Source organism: Saccostrea cucullata, unplaced genomic scaffold, assembly GCF_032062105.1.
Source record: "Saccostrea cucullata isolate Sc308-1 unplaced genomic scaffold, CSIRO_AGI_Scuc_v1 ctg3512, whole genome shotgun sequence".
NCBI lineage: Eukaryota > Metazoa > Mollusca > Bivalvia > Ostreida > Ostreidae > Saccostrea > Saccostrea cuccullata.
In genome coordinates, this window is record NW_026932956.1 from 13,626 (window position 1) to 35,601 (window position 21,976).

Sequence of the window (21,976 nt, forward strand, 5' to 3'; positions counted from 1 at the left end):
AATAATTTTCTCAACATATCATTATATCATTGTAGAAATCTAAAAGTAGGTCACAGTCTGATGATTCTAAGTAAATTAGTACATGTACCTGAGATATTTTATATACAGCTGTAGAATTTCAAAAATAGGTCATGGCAATTACTTTTCAGTTAGCGTACTTCGACGATCCAAGATGCATCAACTGACAAAGTCTGATGATTCTAAGTCGAATAGTATTCAGATATAGCCATAATTTTTGAAAAGTATGTCAAAGTGACCAACTTTTCATTTGAAGTTCCCTGAGAACCCAAAATGCATCAACTGACAAAGTTTGATGATTCTTAGCCAGTTAGAATCTGAAGCCATAAAATTTCACAAGTAGGTAACGGTGACCTACTTTTCAGTTTTCAGTAGTCCCAAGACCAATCCTGGGTCTGCTAACCTTGAGATTTTTAAAGAATTTTCCTATTTATTTCTATGCAAAACTTTGGCCCCGCCCTACCCTTGAGTGTCATGATTTGAACAAACGTGAATCGACACTACCTGAGGATGCTTCCATATAAATATGATCAGTTATGGCTTTGCTATTCTTGAGAAGAAGATTTTTTAAGAATTTTCCTATACATGTCTATGTAAAACTCTGATCAGCCATTGTGGCCCCGTCCTACACCGGGGGTCATGATTTAAACAATCTTGAATCAACACTACCCTAGGATGCTTCAGAAAAATATGATCAACTATTGCTTTGCTATTCTTGAGAAGAAGATTTTGAATGAATTTTCCTATATATTTCTATGTAAAACTTTGGTCGGCCATATTAGCCCCGCCCTACCCGATTATAGAGAGAAAATGCATTAATTAGCTCTTCTGAGCCAAAGGCTCAAAGAGCTAATGCTATGGCCATTTGCGCAGTGTGCGGTGTGCGTAAAGTTTTTAGAATATGGGCCATAACTCAAGAACCCCTTGGCCAATCAGTACCACATTTGTCACAGGGTATCCTTGGCCCAAGGGCTACCATTTATACTAAAATAAGAGTTGGGACCCTTAAACAAGGGGAGATAATCAGGAAAACATAACCAAAAGTACTGGTTGCTAAAAAATCTTCTTCTCCGTAACCACCAGGCAGATTTTCACCAAACTTGCATACAAGGATCAGGATATGCCGAAGATTAAAATTGCACAGGGATTACCCTGGGGAAAAGGGTGTGGTCTCAAGGTCACTTCAAAGTTGACTTAAATTTACAATTAATAAAAATGTGTATATTTTGCTTACTATAAGAACTAGGATCATCAAATCTTGTAAGTTGATGCATCTTATGACTTTACATCATGTTAACTCAAAAGTAGGTCACGGTGACCTTTTTTTTAAATTTTGTGGGGATTTGTTTTCAAATTGATTTTAAGGCATATTTTGGACACTTTAAGGCCTATGATCATCAAACTTTGTCAGTTGATGCATCTTGGGTCCTCAAACAATGTCAACTTAAAATTAGGTCACCGTGACCTACTTTTTGAACTTTATGACATATTTTAAAAACATTAAATCCCATTATTTCAGACATTGGGAGGTTTAGAATCATCAAATCTTGTACCTTGATGCAACTTGGGACCTTAAAACATATTTATGAAAAAGTAGGTCACTGTGACCTACTTTTTGAATTTTGCCGACATTTGTTTTCAAATTGTTTAAAACGCATTTTTCGATTACCTTCAGACTTGGTCAGTAGATGCATCTTAGGTCTTTGAAAAATGTCGATCAAGATGCAGGTCACGATGACCTACTTTCGACATTTTATGGCTATATTTAAGTATCTTAGGTATTTATCGATTTAGAATCATCAAACTTTGTGAGTGGATGCATATTTGGTTTTCAGAGAGTGACAACCAAAAAGTAGGTCACGGTGACCTACTTTTGACATTTTATGGCTTTAATTAAGTATCTACGGTACTTATTGGCTTAGAATCATCAAACTTTGTGAGATGATGCATCTTGGGTTTCGGAGAGTGACGACCAAAAAGTAGGTCATGGTGAGCTTTTCTTGACATTTTGTGGCTATTATTAAGTATCCCTGGTACTTATTTACCTAAAGTCATCAAACTTTGTCAGTTGATGCATCTTGGGTTTTCGGAGAATGTCGACCAAAAAGTAGGTCACGGTGACCTACTTTTGAATATCTCAGGTATGTATTAGCTTAGAATCATCAAACTTTGTCAGTTTAGGCACCTTGGGTTTTCGGAAAATGTCGACCAAAAACTAGGTCACTGTGACCTACTTTTGACATTTGATAGATATATTTAATTATCTCTGGTACTAATTGGCTTAGAATCGTCAAACTTTGTCAGTTGATGCATATTGGGTTTTCAGAGAATGTTGACCAAACAGTAGGTCATAATGACCTACTTTTGAATACCTCAGGTATTTATTTAATTAGAATCATCAGTCTTCGTCAATTAAAGTATCTTGAGTCCTCAGAAAATTTTAATCAAAAGGTAGGTCACTGTGACCTACTTATGGTATTTTATAATTATATTGATATATCTTCAGTCTTACCTGGCTAAATATTATCAAACTTTATAAGTTGATGCATTTTGGATCTTATGATACTAATAGAGTTGGAGGCTTCTAATAGAAGTGATACATGTAGATTGTATAATTTATCAGAAGAGCAATTCAAGGCTTTGGGCCTCTTGTTATAATTTATAATTGAAGGTTTCTCCTCTGCTCCTGGGTATTAAGACGATGATCTAAGTACAAAGTTACATGTATAATGACTAAGAGTGTCTCTCCCAAAATTGTGAATTTCTTGGCCCCTGAATCAGGGGTACCTTGGGGGGGGGGGCTTTAATAATTATCTACTGAAATTGCATTAATGCTTTGAAGTATCCTCTTTGGGATGAATCAAAGATTTATGGTGAGCAAGGGTACCTTTTCCAAAATTGTTAAATTTGGCCCCAGGGTCAGGGGTTCCAGTGGGGTGGGGCACTACTGATTATATAGTGGAATTGCTTTTTAGCTCACCTGAGCTGAAACCTCAAGTGAGCTTTTCTGTTCATATTTTGTCAGGTGTCTGTCTGTCTAACTATCCATCTGTCTGTCTGTAAACTTTTCACATTTTCGATTTTTTCCCAGAACCACTGGGCCAATTTCAACCAAACTTGCCACAAAGCATCATTGGGTGAATAAAATACTTGAGTTTCGAGATTGTAACTCTCCTAAAATAGAGGCGCGAAAAGTTTCCATTTTAGCATTGAGGTTGTTTCTGTATACAAACGTGTGTAAATAAATGAACGATATTTATAACTTTTAAAATTTACTGAATGTTATAGAAAGATAATAATGTTAAGCAGTGATGCATTTGATGATTTTATCAAGCTCAACTATGCATATTCACAATTCTACTTTCAATTATAGGGTATTTGAAAATGAAAGAAACGTCGTGGTCTTTATAAAAGTAGCTGATTTTCTTGATTGTACAAAAAATTAGTGGGTTTATTTTTAGTTACATTAGGAAAAAAATCAATGTTTCTTTTAGATTGCCAACATGTAATGATCAGATGCATTTGTACCGTATTTATTAGAGGTCCATATCTGTTCCCTTGTCTGAATAGTCTAATATCCACTGATATTTTCTATTTGTTACGATTTCTTTTCTTTAAAAAAAAAACGCTTTTACATTAATTTGGTTATTCTCGAGGTGTAAAATACATCCTTACAATCATTTAGTTATGATAAACCAGTATATCAATGAATCATCAGATGAAATGTATCCAATATATAAATAACTGCCCCACCTGTCTGCTTACACAGGAACGAAACTCCCCTCGTCAATGAAAGAGCGCACCAAGGGAGATAATCTCGAAATTTGCGTATTCTAGTTTGTTCGAATGAAGGGCCACACCCTCTTTCAAGGGGATATAATAAGGAAATTTGGTGGCATGATTTAAAAATCTTCTTCTTAAGAACCACTGGGTCAGGAATAATGAAACTCAGCTGGTAGTCTTCAGGTAGTGTAGATTCAATTTCGTTCAAATCATGACCCCAAGGCGTGGGTAGGGGCCACAATGGATGATCAAAGATTTACATAGGAATATAGGAAAAATCTTTTTAAAACATTCTTTTCATGAACAGCGAAGTCATGATTTGTCATATTTATATGGATCAAGCATCCTTGGGTTATATAGATTCAAATGTGTTCAAATTGTGAACCCATGGGGTAGAGTGGGGCCAAAATATATAGGAAAAAAAACTACAGTAAGATATAGAAATATGTAATCATCCCAAGTAAGTGTATATTCAAGTAAATTTATATTATACCCCCTTCCCCTTTTAGAGGAAGAATGGACCACTTATACATTTAAGCTTTTTCAATACTGGATTGATTTTTGTTTTTTTTTTTCTAGGTAGTGTTCAGGTGAGCAATGTTGCCCATGGGCCTCTTGTTTTCTTTGTACCTCTGCCCTGGATATTAAGAAATCAAAGTAACCATGTTCAATGTATACTTATGATGAGCAATGGCGCCTCTTTCAAAACTGTGTATTTCATGGCCTCTCGTTTGAATTGAATCAATGAACCAAATTGAATTGTTGGAGAGTTGTTCCTCATACCAACAGTCAGGGAGAGTTAAAAATTTTGAATATAGTCTGTTTCCAGTTATTTTATTATTCCGGTTAGAGTGAAGACATTCTTCTTGTTTTGGTCAACCCATTTTGTGTACATTAAACAATACAAAATGTACTAGCAGCCTATATGCCATTCCTGGAAACAACCATAAATCTACAATTTGATGATTGTTTTTCACATTGAGTTACCTGTCCTTAAAACACAACTTCTTACAAATCAGTTAAAGATATTTTAATTTTTTAATGAATGTTGAAACCATTCTACTCTATTTTGAGAATTTCATGTACCTTGTTAATATATTTTATGTTGCATTATGAATCAAGAAAGATAACTCTCAGTAACGAACTCTTATGTGTTTGGAGGTTGCTTAAGTTTGTGTGGTCAATGTGGGACTGAGGAGAATAAAGTCAGTGATCTGTGGAAACTCAGTGTGATTATTCATTCTGGCAAAAATAGAGATTAACACCTTTAAACCTATATATCAATTTTTTTATTTACATTTGAGCAAGCTGTAAAAATTAGATGAAAGGCCTACTAGCTGGACCAGTACTTCACCCCTGTAGCATAATGGGCCTGGCCACAATAATATATCGAATTTATACAAAGGGACATATAGCTAAGATCTTAAATTTGTTTCTTCTCAAGAGCGACAAAGCTACATTTTACTATACCCCTGCTCTGAAGGAGAGGGGGGTATACTGTTTTACGCTTGTGTGTCTGTCTGTCTGTCTAGCTGTCCGTGTGTCCGTCCGAAACAAATTTTTGTCACAGTTTTCTAAGCAACTGGTCATCGTAGATGCTTGAAATTTTAACACAATCTTTTCTGAGGCATGCCATATGGTAGGATACATTTTCACTCAAATCTGATGTCAGCTTCCTGTTTGTCTTTGCGTCTGTCCATTTCATACATTACAATTTTTCGTCGCAGTTTTCTCAGCAACTGCTCGTCGTAGATGCTTGAAATTTTAACACAATCTTCTCTGAGGCATGCCATATGGTGGGATACATTATTATTTAGATCTGATATCAACTTCCTGTTTGTCTGTGCGTCTGTCTGTTTCACAAATAACAAATCTTCGTCACAGTTTTCTCATAAGCTATTCATAGCAGATGCTTAAAGCTTGAAATTTTATTACACTCTGTGTTGAGGCATGCCATTTGGTAGGATTGATTTTGATATGAATCTGATGGCAACTTCATATTTTTCTGTGCATCTGCCTGTAATTGAACTTGTGTATATTAACATGATATTGCTTATTTGCGTCAGAGCGGGGGTATTACTAGTGAGCGTTGGCTCACAGGTTTCTTGTTTGCTATATTATATAAGAAAATTATATTGTAATTTTCATAGGTTGAAAGGACGTCATCTGATATTCCTCCTTTTGTGATATTAACGCAAAAGCAAAAGGAATATGATATTGAACGACTCAACGTCAGTTCGGCTTCTGGAGAGCTACATAGAACATGATGTCATAATGTAAAAGCCTTTTCATCTTTGTGATGTCATGACAGTCGAGGCAGTTCAGTTAGAATTGTGCGAAATCTAATTTTCTTCGAGTGATTATTTAATATAACTATTATGGACTTCAATGAATGGTCTATGTGGTTATAAGTACTCATGGCAAGTGATATTGACCTTAGACACATAAAATGATAGTGACTCGCAAGCTCTGTCACGATCACTTTCTGTGACTTCGGTCAATAAGTCCTTATAACCACATATTGACCTACACTGAAGTTTATAATTGCATAATATTAATAAAGAAGCATCTCTGGGTAATTTACATTCACATTTGTTCAAATCCGCCCCTGGGGGTAGTATCAGAATCAGAATCAGAAAATTTTATTTTAAGTCGGATTTTTACAACAGAAAACATAAGCTCTGTAGAGCTTTTGACCGACATTAAAGGTAGGACAGGGCAACATGACAGTAGATGATCATTTAAACATCATTAAGAAAAAGTCTGCTAAAACTCGGATTAGTCAAAGAAATATGGAAACATAAAAGTTAGTATAGGTGTAAGTTTACTCAACCCGTCTATTACCCCCCTCCTCCCCTTGGAGGGATAGGTTGGGACGGCTTGTATATTTAAACTTTTCAATACTTAATTAATTTCCTCTACTTTTTCTCTAGCCAAAAGCTACAGTGAGTGTTGTGGTACATGGACTTTTTGTTTATTTGTAGATGGAGATGCAGTTTTGATGTGCCTTCTGCTTTGCCCTTCATACAAAATAAATTTGAAAGAAGAACACTGGATAAAGAAGTATAATGCTGTTGCTGAAATTTTCAAATTCAAGAAGATTAAGAAGCCATCCAATCTTAGCAACTTTAAGAAGTACAAACCAATAATCAAGCAGGAAAATGTGAATCTCAAATTTTCCTGTGAATTCTTTAGAGACACAAGCTTTCTTAGATTAGCTAAAGATCCAGATTTTGTGGATATTTTTCTGACTTTGGCAGAAAAAGACAACATTGCTGAGTACTGCAGGTCATGGGCCTATCCAAAGAAAGAGGGGGAAGTCTTTTGCTGGCTATCACCACTACAAACAAAACAATTGATAGAAAAACTTGGAGAGGATGTTTTCATCCACCCAACATGGCAGGATACATCAATACATGAGGATGTATTTCATAACCGTAAGTATTTCATTTTTAACCTTCCCCTCAACATATACCTTGAGGTTGAGTCATTGGTGTGTAAGTTATGTAGAAAGTTAGATAGTTCTAGTTACATGTACATGTGCAAATTCACGAAGCATGCTAATAAACAAATACAATAAACCCACATTTATTGCGTGCAAGAAATATGAGCGAGTTTCGCGATCTACTTTAAACCGCAAGTATTGATCGCTGCGAACCATTTATTTTGCTATATTTTAGTAGAAAGTATTTCCTTTTTTGTCAAAATCAATTGCCACGGATTGATTTCAAACCGACAAATGGCAAATAAAAGATGACGCGAATAATAGCTGTTTTACAGTACATATTGACAATTATTCCAGGTTATTACTTTGCTATTATATTTATTAGTTTATTCCTATATGCACTGTACATTTTATCTTGGAAAATAAAAAAAATTCTACCAAGATGTATAAATGATTTCTAAACATGTTACAATTCACCATATCACAGGAAGAAAAGGACAGTTCAATATTGAAAATTCTATTACCATTACTTAAACACATTCCAAGTCTCTGGTTCATCATTGCATTCATCAGAATGGAATAAATGTATCAGATCCATGTTAAAGTCCCATATTGAAATATTGAGGGGCAATATGAAAACCATCTATGCTTCTGTGTTCAATAATCCAGAAGTGAAAAAAGAATTAGATAGATTACATGATCAGTACGTACTAGTCCCTGCCGACAAAGCAGGTAACAATATTGTCTTCGTCTGTAAGGCTCATTATATATATATGTATTTTAGAAGATCTTGGATTTAATTCTACAAATGGTAATCCAACTTATACTTCCCTTGCGAAGGAAGAAATTCTTCAGAATCATGTGTCAGTTTAAAATATTTTTAATATTCCACAGCGCCAAAATGAATTTGAACTACCCTATATATTCTGGATTTCAAAACTTCATAAGAATCCTTAGTACAAAGATACATTGCGGGTTCAAGTAAATGTGCAACCAAGCCTTTTTCATTACTCCTCACTAAGATACTGACAGAAGTGAAGGAAAAACGTAAAGAGCACTGTACAAAATATATTCAAGAAGTGGTGTGAATCAGATGTGGATACTCAAAAATTCAATAAAACTTTTAGACAATTTGAAATCACAAGATTTTACCAAAACCAACAGCTTAAAAACTTACGACTTTATAGTCCAGGCTTCTTGATATCATTGACAGCTGCTTTTTCAATAAAAATGGAACTCATAAATTCACAAAATGTACTTACCTGGTCATTGGTCAACGTCATTTACAAAATTATTTTCTTAAAACACATTCTGATTGCACACACAAGTACGGTGTACTCTGAAGTTGACATCAAAGAGATGCTTGAATTTCTGATTGACAATGCCTATGGTTTTTGGAGACCTGGTATTCCAGCAATCTATTGGAATTCCCATGGGTACAAATTGCGCTCCGTTATCAGCAGACCTATTTTTTATATTCATATGAAGCAGAATTTGTACAAAATCTTGTGCGTGAAAAGAAGAAAACACTTGCTGTGGCCTTCAACTTCACATTTAGATATATCAACGGCGTAGTGTCAATTAACAATAGTAATTTCCATTCCTACGTCGACACGATATGTCCTGGTGAGCTTGAGATAAAAAAATACCACAGAATCTGACACATGTATTTCATTCTTGGATATTTTACTTGAAAAGATGTTAATGGTAATCTAACAACCAAGCTATATGATAAACGTGATGACTTTAACTTTTTTATCGTCAACTTCCCTTACTTATGCAGCAATATACCTTCATCATATGCATACGGAGTATATATATCTCAGTTGATTCATTACGCAAGAGATGCTCTACGTATGAACACTTTCTTGTTTTAAGTCATCATTTCGTAAGTTCTATGGTCGATGCAATGGGCTTGTCAGCAAATACAATTTATCATTGAGTCAAATGCTGACTGACGTTTTTCATACCCATTGTTGGTCCATTATTTATGTATTTTACGCTGAATTGACGACAGATTTTTCCGTTATTTCCCGATCATGACAAGGAGCACACGGCGGGTGTGACCGGTCAGCAGGGGATGCTCACTCCTCCATGGCACCTGATCCAACCTCTGATGTTTCTCTGCTTCTATTTTGTATTGTTTTATGGACTTTGAGATTGAATATTGTTCGTTATTTCCACATCCTTCTTGCTTATTAAGAGGAATGCTTGAGAAAAGATCAGTATGCATATGCATCTGTGTGCCTTGAAAATTTGAAGAACAGACTAGTAAATCTACGATTGAATGACAGATGATTTATTTTATCATAGTTGGTGTGCCAATGCAGATTTTAATGAGAGGAGAAGAGTCAGTGAAGAATTTCATTGAAAATCTGAAGAAAGGGGAGACGACCATGTACCACGCCTCTGGGTTGATCATTGGATGTGCTGGAAGTGGGAAATCAACCCTACTGGAGAGACTAAAGGGCATCAACCTGGAAGAAATTTTGAAGAATTTAACATCTACCAGGGGCATTGACGTACAGTCTGACATTTTTGATGTAACAGACACCACAATCAGAGGTATGGTGTGTTAATGATTGCCAGGCCTTTGATTTTAATTATGATAACATTAGTAGAGTACACTAGGTTCGTTCAAAAAGTATTAAATAAAATTATTGTCAAAAACAATACTGATAATCAGTCGTATTTAATGAAAGCATCCTCATAAAAATTAATTTTTTTAAGCCATGATCGATCAAATAATTGCTTAAGGTACATGTAGTGTAGATTCAAGGTCGTTGAAATCATACCCCTTCCCTTTCCTCTCCTTGGACCATATATTTAACTTTTCAGACTTAACAGATTTCTGCTTTTCTTCAGCAAAAATACTTAAAAAGTGATGTAGCTCATGTGCCTCTTGTATTTGTTGCTATATTAAATTTCAGTTTTGTAACTCAACAATTCCAGAGTGGGTTGTGCACTGTCCCTTCAGCTTTTAAGCATTTTTATGGTAGAAGATTATACAATATCTAGTAAATAAAGTGTACAATGTATACATTATATAAGATATCCCCTTTCATTATTTGAATTTATTTATTATTATTTATTATTAGATTACAGAAGTTCTTATTATAAAAGCTACTCTGTACCCTGGCTTAAGCAAAGCAAAAAAGAAAATGCATTTTCTTTTCAATCAAAAAATTTAAAAAGTGAAACTTCTTGATTTTACTTGAATAATTTCTTTTAATGTTTTTTTTTCTTTTGCAGTAAACACATCAAACCAAAGACAACGCTTTAAAGTTAAAATTGATGAATCAAGCGAACAAAAGACTATTTCAAAGCAGACTGTAAAAGTAGCTGGTGACATAAAAAAGCTTGCCATCACAGAGACAGGGGATCAAATGGATGCAGCCATAACAAACAAAGAAGAATCGGTTAGTGATATTGAATTTCCACGTGAGAACTTGGATACAGAATCTGAATCACTCAAAGGAAATGAAGCCGCTGCTTTCGTGGATGAAGGAGAAATGATTGAAGACAAACAAATGGTTCCTGAGAATTCAGAAATATCAGGAATTTTAAGAGTTTCCAAAGATGTTTTGGATGATCCAGAGAAAAAAATTACTATGGTTGACTTTGCTGGACAGTGTTCATATTATGCCTCACATCAGATATTTCTGAGTCCACGGGCGTTCTTCATTCTGGTGCTGAATATGGAAAAGAAGTTAGAGAATAAGGTTGAAAAAGAAGTCTGTAGCCAGGAAGGTTCCATTTATGAAGGGTGGACACACAAAGGTATGTTTTACCATGGACCTACATGTATATATTAATGGGATAGGCAACTCCTTCATCGCTATGTTTATCTACCCAAAACATCACTCACGAAACTACAAGCCCGTACGAAAGTTCGAGGCGGAATAGGCATGGCTTGGGCACGGCTAAGGCACGGAATCCGCACAGGTTTTTAAACAGAGGCACGGGTTCTGCAAGTCCAAGACACAGACACGGCTTTTGAGTCTCAAAGTGAGGGATCCCTGTTCACAAAAACCTGTGTGGAAGCACGGAATCCGTGTCCCTTGGAGACGGTTTTTAACTCGGGTGGGTTTTGCTTCAAACTATTTATTTATAACTCACGGCTTTTAACTGAGCATGCTCAATCATAGCTTCCTTTATTTGAATATTGAATTGGAGGGATTCATTGTCATGAGCTAAGAATGTGCCTGTTTTACTTTAGTTAAAGGATATTTTACTAATAGTCAGTTGGAATTGTATTTATGTCAGTCTTGGAGGACTTCCTCACTTTTAAACTAAATGCAGTAAGTCTAAGATAGAATAAATATTAGTTCATTTTCAATTTTCATGATCTAGTGCAGTTCTCTGTATCTGCAATGTTGATATTGCATGACTAGATGAAACACTGCATCTCTGTTTATTTGAATGACTCTTAAGTTGTACTCTCACTAATTAATCCCCAAATATTTTATGTGTCATCACTGTGCTACAAAAAAGGTTTATTTAAATTAAATTTTTTCTCAGATTGTCCAAACTAAGATAAATTAAATTCTTAACTAAAAACTAGCTTGGATTGTAACTGATAAAGCAATCTGAATCTTTAACAGAAAGTAAATCAGGACACATTCATATAAGATTTTCAACTTTTAAAATTCTAAAGCTAAGAATAATGATAATGTAAAGCATTGTGAAGTTTGGTTTCAGTTGCCATTTTGGCATCCACATGCAGTAACATCAGGAGGTTCTCTACAGTCCCTGACCTAGTTCTAGACAAAAGCACAGATCCCGTCAGGCGTGACTCCATATATGGTATGCACACGGCTTTTTTTGACACGGGTTTCCAAAAATCCGTGTCTCCATATATGGAATAGGACACGGGTTTCAGACACGAGTTTACAGAATCCGTGAGTCCATATATGGAAACAAGCACGTCTTTCTGACACAGATTTTGTAAAACCGTGTGATCTCATTTAAATAATTCGGCCAATATCCCGTGCCGTGTCCGTGCCTCGACCCCTTTCAGGCATGGCTTTCCATATATACTTTACATAGGAGCAGGAATTTTACAAGCAAATTCAAAGAATTGTGGTCCCCCGCTTTCGGTATCTTTGTGGGCAAAATATCATTTTTAGGGTCAAGGTCAATAGGTCAAAGTTTTTGGTATCCCATGAAAGGTCTTGCCATAAAGAATACATATATTTAAAATATGAAAGTCCTAGTTTCTACCGTTCAAAAATTGTGACCAAGGTTAACGTTTTTAAAAAGTAGTTAAAACTCCAAAGTCAAGGTCAAAGGGTCAAAGTTCTTGGCATGCAATGAAAGGTCTTCTCACATAGATTACATACATGAAGTACGAAAGCCCTAGCCCTTACCGTTTAAAAGTTATGGTCAAGGTTAAAGTTTTTTCAGAAGTACGTAAATCTCCAAGGTCAAGGTCCAAAGGTCAAAGTTGTTGGTATCCAATGAAAGGTGTTGCCTCAAAGAATACATGTGTGAAATATAAAAGTCCTTGTATCTACCGTTCAAAAGTTGTGACCAAGGTTATAATTTTTAAAAAGTAGTTAAAACTCCAAGGTCAAGGTCAAAAGGTCAAAGTTCTTGTTATCCAATGAAAGGTCTTCTTACAAGAATAACATATGTGAAGTATAAAAGCCGTAGCCCTTACCGTTCAAAAATTATGGTCAAGGATATAGTTTTTTAAAAAGTACGTAAATTTCCAAGGTCAAGGTCAAAAGGTCAAAGTTGTTGGTATTCTTTGAAAGGTCTATCACAAAGAATAAATATGTGAAATATGAAAGTCCTAGTACCTACCATTCAAAAGTTATGGCCAAAGTAAAAGTTTGGAATTTTTCAGTAAAAGTAGTTGAAACTCCAGGTCAAGGTCAAAAGGTCAAATTTGGTGGTACCCAATGAAAGGTCTTATCACAAGGAATACACATATGAAATATGAAAATCATAGCTCCACTAAATCAAAAGTTATGGGCAAGGTTAAAGTTTTTGTGACGGACGGACAGACTGACGGACCGACGGACAGACAGACGGACAGACGAATGAGATTTAATGTCCCCTCGTTTTCGCGAAAGCGGGGGACAATAAGCACAGGTTTCTGAAACGGAATCCGTGCCTGAGCCGTGTCTAAGCTGCCTGGACAGTTTCGTACAGGAGTTTTTCAATTTACGTTTATTCCCAGTAAACAGGATGTTTTCTGATTATTATCATTTATTCCTTTAATGTATTGGAATTGATTTATTAATAAATTTTAAAGCATAATAAAAGTATAATTTAAATATAAAGAAACAAACAACGAAATCAGCGATTTCTTGGAAATATGGTCGATCGGGGCATGTACTGATTTTGCATAAAACAAAATTACTATTAAGATAAATTAAGCAGTATAATATGTGCTAAAACAAAACTTGAATGATTTTTGACAGATATTTAAAGGAATTGATCTCAAATATGCGATAGCTTTAGAGATATAAATAATTAAAGTTGACTTACAAAATCCCGCGACTTACGAGATATCGCAAGACTTGCGGTAGTTGCCTATCCCGTTAGTATATAGGTCTGTGGTTTTACTTACATCATTTGTTGTCTAGTATGTATTAAGGTAGGACACAATAGATAGGCCAAATTTTACCTCAAATTCAATTCTTTTGAAACTTTGATATTTTGTTCTAGAATACAAAATCTCTCTTTACGTATGATATGAAAGAAAGTCATCCGCACATATTTTTCCCACATGTTCTGAAATATGGCCTGTCAGACCCCTGTAAGAAGACTGTGAAATCAGACATTCGACTTGAGAATTAGCCTTATTTTAGAATTATCAATTAATTGATCTATTGCAAATTTGAGTAATACTTTAAATAAAAATAAACTTTTTGTTACTTTAAATCAGTAAGTCATATTGATACAGGGAAATTTGAGTAAAAATATTAAGTACTAACAAGATGTGTTTGTGAAACACTGATGCCCCGTATGGCAACATAGCGAAGGTTAAGCTTTCTCAAATGCAGATCTATCAAATATGTTGGTACCAAAAGTAAGGCCTTTTCACAAGAAATGCGAAACATAAAATGCTAGCTACACCTGTTCCAAGGAAAATTATGACCAAGGTTAACATTTTATAATATAGGACAAACTCTGTTTCAAGGTCAAAGGGTCAAGGTTGTTGGGTTCTAAAAGAAGGCTTTGTCTCAAAGATTACGTATGGGAAGTATGAAAGCGTTGGCCCTTATCGTTCAAAAGTTATGACCAAGGTTAAAGTTTGAAAAAAGTAGGTCAAACTCTAAGGTCAAGGTCAAGGTCAAAAGGTCAATATTCTTGATATCCAATGAAAGGTCTTGTCACAAGGATTACACATGTGAAAGATGAAAGCTCTAGCCCCTACTGTTCAAAAGTTATGGTCAAGTTATTGTTTGTGAAAAGTAAGTCAAACTCCAAGGTCAAAGGTCAAAGGGTCAAAATTCTTGATATCAAATGAAAAGTCTTGCCAAAGGGAGTAAACTTGTGAAGTATTAATGCCCTAGCCCGAACCCTTCAAAAATTATGGTCAATGTTGTATTTTTAAAGTAGGTCAAACTCCAAGGTCAAGGTCAAAGGGTCAAGGTTCTTGGTATCTAATGAAAGATCTTTTTATCAGAATTATATATGTGAAATATGAAAGCTGTAGTACTTACTGTTCAAAAGTTATAGCCAAGGTTAAAGTTTTTTCATAGATACTGAAATCTCCAAGGTCAAGGTCAAAAGGTCAAGGATGTTGGTATCCAATGAACGGTCTTTCCACAAAGAATACATATGTTAAATATAAATGTCCTGGTATCTATTGTTCAAAAGATATGGCCAAAGTAAAAGTTCAAAATTTTTGCGTTTAAGTGGGTCAGACTCCAAGGTCAAGGTCAAAAGATCAAATTTGGTGGTACCCAAAGAAGGTCTTGTCACAAGGAATAAACTTGTGAAATATAAAAGTCACAGCTCCACTAAATCAAAAGTTACGGACAAGGTTAAAGTTTTTGCGGATAAACAGAGAGACAGACAGACAGACAGACAGAGAGACAGACAGACAGACAGACACGACAAAAACTTTATGCCCCCGAAACTTCGTTTACGGGGGCATAAAAATAGAACATACAAAGCGTCAGAATTGAAAATTCACATTTAAGTATCCAACAGTTTAAGTTTTCTTAAGAGAGAATGTATAATTCAAATTTTTACAAAAAATCAGCATAATGATTCAAATGGATCTTAGAATATATGTTAGGTATTTGGACTGACGCCCGCAGAATCTCTGGACAGCCACTCATAATTCAAGTTTGGAGATTAGGCCCCAACTTCGGCCGATTATACCTAGACCACACTGCAGTTCGCTTCAGTTCAGTCATTTGGTTGTTTATTTGACTCTCTGTCATTATTATACCCCCGCTCCGAAGGAGAGGGGGTATACTGTTTTACCCTTGTGTGTCTGTCTGTCTGTCCGTCTGTCTAGCTGTCTGTCTGTCTGTGTGTCTGTCCGTCCGAAACAACTATTCAATGTAGATGCTTGAATTTTTAACACAATCTTCTCTGAGGCATGCCATATGGTGGGGTACATTTTTGCTCAAACCCAATGTCAACTTCCTGTTTGTCTGTGCGTCTGTCCGTTTCATACATAACAAATTTTCGTCACAGTTTTCTCAGCAACTACTCAACGTAGATGCTTGAAATTTTAACACAATCTTCTCCGAGTCATGCCATATGGTGGGATACATTTTTGTTTTAAATCCAGTGTCAACTTCCTGTTTGTCTGTGCGTCTGTCCGTTTCATACATAACAAATTTTCGTCACAGTTTTCTCAGCAACTGCTCAATGTAGATGCTTGAAATTTTAACACAAACTTCTCTGAGGCATGCCATATGGTGGGATACATTTTTGTATGCCATGGTTGGTCACATTTATATGGAAGCTTCCGTAAGCATGACCCCCAGGTGTAGGGTAGGGCTACAATGAAAATCCAAACTTGTAAAAAAAAAAAGTCAGAGATTTTCAAAAAATTATGTAAACATCCTTAGTTTGAGTAGATTCAATTTTGTTCAAATCACAATTCCCTCTCCCTTGATGGGATAGGTTTTAACCATTTATGGAATTAAGCTTTTCATTGCTTAAGTGATTCTTCCTTTTTTCCTAAGCTATTGTTCAGGGGAGCGATGTGACCCCGGAGGCAATTACTAAGTTTGGCGATGTCGTCCTGTAAGATTGAATTGATTATTGTGGTCTATGAATCTGTTTGAGTGTGTGAAAGGACACTCATTTATATTTAAAGGAATTTGTTGCTCAATACCGGAGGATTCAGTAACTTTGAATAATTTCATCTAACAAGATTTTTTTAGTATCATTGAATAATTTTATCTAACAAGATTAAGCCCTCAGAAAATTGCAGTTTTAGTGAATTCACATCAAAGCTAAATTGATGTACATTTTCTTTCCTTTGGAGGAGATTACACTCATTAACATAGTAAAGGCTACCGGTGGTTTAATGTGAGCTTAAGCATTTATAGTCTTGTATCTATTGATAAAGTCATTGAGTAATTGTTGATTTTTATTTAATTTAGACTACCTAACATTCTGGGCCAAGTTGGAGTTGATTTATACTCATCAACATGATATAGACTATTGTATACTGAGTTAATGTTTATTATGTTCCCCAAACGAAGTTGGGGAACATATTGTTTTTACTCTGTTTTTTATTATTATTATTTTTCTTCTTCTTCCTGTGTACTTTTTTGTCTGCGAGTGATCTTGTAAACTGTTCACCCGAAGTAGGTAAAACCTTTTTAGGGTTAGTAGACATGTTAGGTAGATTTGCGGAATCAAGGTCATTTTTTGCGCACGTGCTTGCAAGAGCGTGCTCGTGCAACACGTGAAATGACCAATATAGTAGATATAGCCATAACTTTTCTATTTTTTGACTATATGCTTTGAAACTCATAATATAAGTATATATAAGTTATAAAGGCATGATGACATGTTCCTCGCGCACGTGCTTGCAAGAGCGCGCACGTGCAACACGTGAAATGACTAATATAATAGATATAGCCGCAACCTTTCTATTTCTTGATGAAATACTCATAATATGAGGATATATTAGTAGTAAAGACATAATGACATGGTCAAAATAGCAAGATCTCACGCGCATGTACGTGCGCTTTGCTCTGATTGGCTGAAATTAAAGTCTCAATATCTTTCTTGTTTTTTGACCAAATCCTTTAAAATTTTGAACATAGCCATGCATTAGGATATCATACAACATGATATATAGCAATAATCATGAAAACACGTGCATCCACGTGCGCTGAAATCTGATTGGCTGAAACTTTAAACTGCTATTACTCCCTTGATGTTCAACCAAACAGGATGGGATGGGATTTGGAACATAGATATATATAATGGACTTCTACAAGAAGGTATGGTCACCATGCACATGCATCATGAAAACACGTGCATGTACGTGTGCTGTAATCTGATTGGCTTAAATTTTAAACAGCTTAAACTTCCTTGGTTTTCAACCAAACGGGATGGGATTTAGAACATAGATAGATGTAATGGACTTCTACAAGAAGATATGGTCACCATGCTCATATATGCACGTGTGTGCACGTGAAATGGGTTAAATAAAAAAAATACACTGGAATGAGCAATTTTGTAAATACTTTTGGATTAAATATTCGAATACTAGTATTTAGCAAATAAAAAATAAAAAGATTGTGTAGACAAAATGATATTGTCATTATGCACATGCATTCACATGCGCACGTGTGCAATGCTAAAATTTGAATGAACTTGGCGTTGTTAAAGTCTCAAATGCATAAGTTTTTGTCTTCTTTAATGAAGCTTACAGGGAATATGGCACCAAAAGGGAGTTGGGGAGCGTTTGGGGAACATCTGTAACGGTCCCCGTTACAATTAGCACTAGTTTTTTTATTTCATTCAGACTATCTAACATTCTGGGCCAAGTCCATTCATCAATACAGCAGTGAAAAGGCTCCTGTTTTACTGGTGGGCACTCATGCTGAAAGGAAGACAAAAGAGGTATTTGATATTAATATCTGCGAAAGCTTTTACCTCACCTGGGCTGAAGGCTCAATTGAGCTTTTCGGATCAAAATATGTTTGTTGTTTGTCGTTGTTGTTGTTGCTGTCGTTGTAAACTTTTCACTTTTTCATTTTCTTCTCAAGAGGTTAATTTCAACCAAATTTGCCACAAAGTATGCATGGGTAAAGGGAATTCAAATTCAAATAAATGGCCTTTTCCAGCAAAATTGAAACTTATGTAAAAGCATCATCTGTATTTGAAAATTATTTTTTTTTCAAATCATAACTCCTGGGGGTAGGATGGGGCCACAATGGGGGTCAAACTTTAACATTTGAATACAAAGGAAAATATTAAATATCTTCTACTCAAGAATGGCAAAACCATGATTGTTCATTGTTACTTATATGGAAACATCCTCTGGTTCAAATCATGACCCCAGGGTAGGTTAGGGCCAAAACTGGTAATCAAAGTTCAAAGTTTAAGATAGGAATACATAAGAAAAATCTTAAAAATCTTATAGAACAGCAAGGCCATGATTAGAAAAAAAGCCATGATTGGTCATACTTATATGGAAACATCACAAAATGTAGTGTAAATTCAAGTTTGTTCAAATCATGACCCCCGAGGGAAGATTAGGGCCAAAATGGGTGAGCAATGTTTTAAGTAGGAATGCACTGAAACGTTAAATTCTCACAAGAACAACAGAGTCATGATTGGTCATCAATATAAAAGCATCGTTACCTCTCCCATTCCCAGTCATGAAAAATGTCAGAATGTATTATAATTTAAGCACATCTGAACAAAAATTTAAGACAACTGATATTTTCTGTTCACTTTTTGTCCATATGTTTATCAGTATGTCTGTCAGTTAATTTTCCTTTTTTTCATCAAATTTGCAAGAACCACTTTTAAACAAACTTGCTACGAAGCATCAGTAGATGAAGGGGATTCAAAGGCGAGGTTTCCACAAGGCTGCTTTTTGGCCCATATGTCTGTTGCGAAAAATGAAATTAGATTGCCAACAATTTTAAACTTACTTTCATTATATTCAACATGTCTAATTTTGTGCTGTATATTTATTTTGCGAGAAAAAAGTTCGGATAATATTGGAATAAACGATCAAAGTATGGTACCCTCAACTGCTTTAACATTGAGTATATGGGAAAATGTTGGAGGGTTATGATGTTTAACCTTCTAGTACACCACTTGTTGCATTCTGAACCAAAACCATAATTTGATAATTAATTACTTATATGTACAGAAACATTATACTGAAATGTGGTTGTGGTTCGCAATGCAACACACACTTAAAAACTAATGACTTTGCAAATTTTGCAATCTGTTGAGTTGTGGTTAATTTTATTCAAACACTTAAAGTGAATCATACACATTTATAACATTGTCCAGTCAATCAAACAGATTACGAGTAATTCCACCCTAGCTTTAAAGGAGAGGGGTATATTTTTTAGATCACCTGAGCCGAAGGCTTAAGTGAGCTTTTCTGATCACATTTTGTCCGTCGTCTGTCCGTCTGTAAACTTTTCACATTTTCGACTTCTTCTAAAGAACCACTGGGCCAATTTTAACCAATCACTGGGCCATAAGAGCGGAAACTTATGTGGAACCATCCTATTGTAGTGTAGATTCTAAATTGTTCAAATCATGACCCCCAGGGGTAGGGCGGGGCCACATGGGGAATCAAAGTTTTACATAGAAATATATAGGAAAATTCTTTGAAAATCTTCTTCTCAAGAACCACTGGGCCAAAAAAGCTGAAACTTATGTGGAAGCATCCTTAGTGTAGATTCTAAATTGTTCAAATCAATAGGGCAGGGCCACAATAGTTTTACATAGAAATATATAGGAACATTCTTTGAAAATCTTCTCCTCAAGAACCACTGGGCCAGCAGAGATGAAACTTATGTGGAAGCATTCTGGGGTAGTGTAGACTCTAAATTGTTCAAAGCATGACCCCCGGGGTTAGGGTGGGGCCACAATGGGGAATCAAAGTTTTAAATAGAAATATACAGGAAAAATCTTTGAAAATCTTCTCCTCAAGAACCACGGGGTGAGAAAAGCTGAAACTTATGTTGAAGCATCCTGGGGTAGTGTAGATTCAAGTTTGTTCAAATCATGACATGACTATGCCCGGGGGGCTAGGGTGGGGCCAAAATGGCCGACCCAAGTTTTACATAGGGATATATAGGGAAACCTTTAAAAATTTTCTTTTCAAGTACTTCAAAGCTATGATTAGTGATATTTATATGGATTCATCCTCAGGTAATGTAGATTCTAGTTTGTTCAAATGATAAATGCCTGGGGGGGGGGGGGTAAATTCAAGCCCGATGTGCTCAGGTGAGCGCTGTGGCCCCTGGGCCTCTTGTTTACCCTTGTGTGTCCGTTTAGCTGTTTGTGTGTCTGTCTGTATAAAATGTTCTTCGCATATTTTCGGCAACTACTCAAAGTAGATGATTGGGGCTTTTAACACACGTTTTGCATGTCAAAAGGTGACATTTATTTTTGTATGAATACAATGTCAGCTTTCTGTTTATCTGTGTGTTTGTATGTACCAGATTTCCATCACGGTTTTCTCAGCGAATACTCATTGCAGATTCTTGAAATTTTTGTACACTCTTTGTTTAGGCATGCCATGTTATTGTAAGATTGATTCATGAGAGTCTATCAGAGTGGGAATTTTACTATTTAGTACTGGCTTGTCCTTTTATACCAGTATTAAAATCATACGAAAGAAAAATAATTGATTATATTATAACATGCCTGTGTGTTTGTTTGTTAGGAAAACCAAACACTTTGACACTAGAGACGGTAGTTTCAATATATAAAGACCAAGGTCAGACTTATTGTTTCACAGTAAACAATATTAATTATTTAATGTAAATCAAGGTCAAAGTTTCTTGATTTGGGTATGTTGCCGTTTCAAAGATTTAACGTACGTTTATTTTCTGTTTACAAAAACCCAATGCCTTTAGTAACCAGCTCCTTTCAACTTTATGTGAATTTGAGTTTTACAAGATGTTGATGATGCAGTTTGTGCCTTGATCTGTTCTAAATCTGTTGCCCAAATAATCAGTGGTCTTATCATTATACCCCCCACAAACAAAGTTTTGGGGTATGTATAGGAATGGCCTAGTCCATCTATCTGTGCAAACGTGTCCTGTTCATATCTTTTTTTACGGAGGAACATAAGAATTAATACCTTACACCTTAATCCATGGTCATTTGTGCAAGTTCAAAGGGGCACATGTACATGCGATTACAAAAACATTTTGAAAAATATTTAACATGAAAATGGGTACGGTCATGGAATCAAAGGATATATCTTTAGAATTCAAATGGATGTATATAAAAGGAATTTTGATAAACGACACATCTCAGATCTTGCATCCAATATCTATAAATAAAATAAAATAAGTACATGTAAATTATGTTTAATGCCTGTGTACAGTATACACTTACAGAATCCGTTCTTTTTATCGCAAAAAAATATTTTAATATTGCAAAACAATTTATTGATAAGAGATTTTTACACTTCCTATGTGTCAATCTAAATGAAATACTATTAAATTGATGTACTTACTTATAATGCGTAGAGGTCTTTTTTCTACTTTATACTTGTAAGAATATGTATGGGTCGCAAGCACA

The 21,976-nt window shown here is 35.3% G+C and overlaps 1 protein-coding gene across 1 annotated transcript in view; it reads left to right on the forward strand.

Annotated features, from left to right (window-relative positions):
• The window catches only part of LOC134236640 (uncharacterized), a 48,670-nt gene that overhangs the window by 12,689 nt on the left and 14,005 nt on the right, over nucleotides 1-21,976 (forward strand). The window contains exons 4-7 of the mRNA XM_062718814.1: nucleotides 6,786-7,238; nucleotides 9,560-9,811; nucleotides 10,499-11,026; nucleotides 18,213-18,310. Of these exons, the coding sequence (XP_062574798.1) occupies nucleotides 6,786-7,238; nucleotides 9,560-9,811; nucleotides 10,499-11,026; nucleotides 18,213-18,310 (1,331 nt within the window). The remainder of the gene's footprint in view (nucleotides 1-6,785; nucleotides 7,239-9,559; nucleotides 9,812-10,498; nucleotides 11,027-18,212; nucleotides 18,311-21,976) is intronic.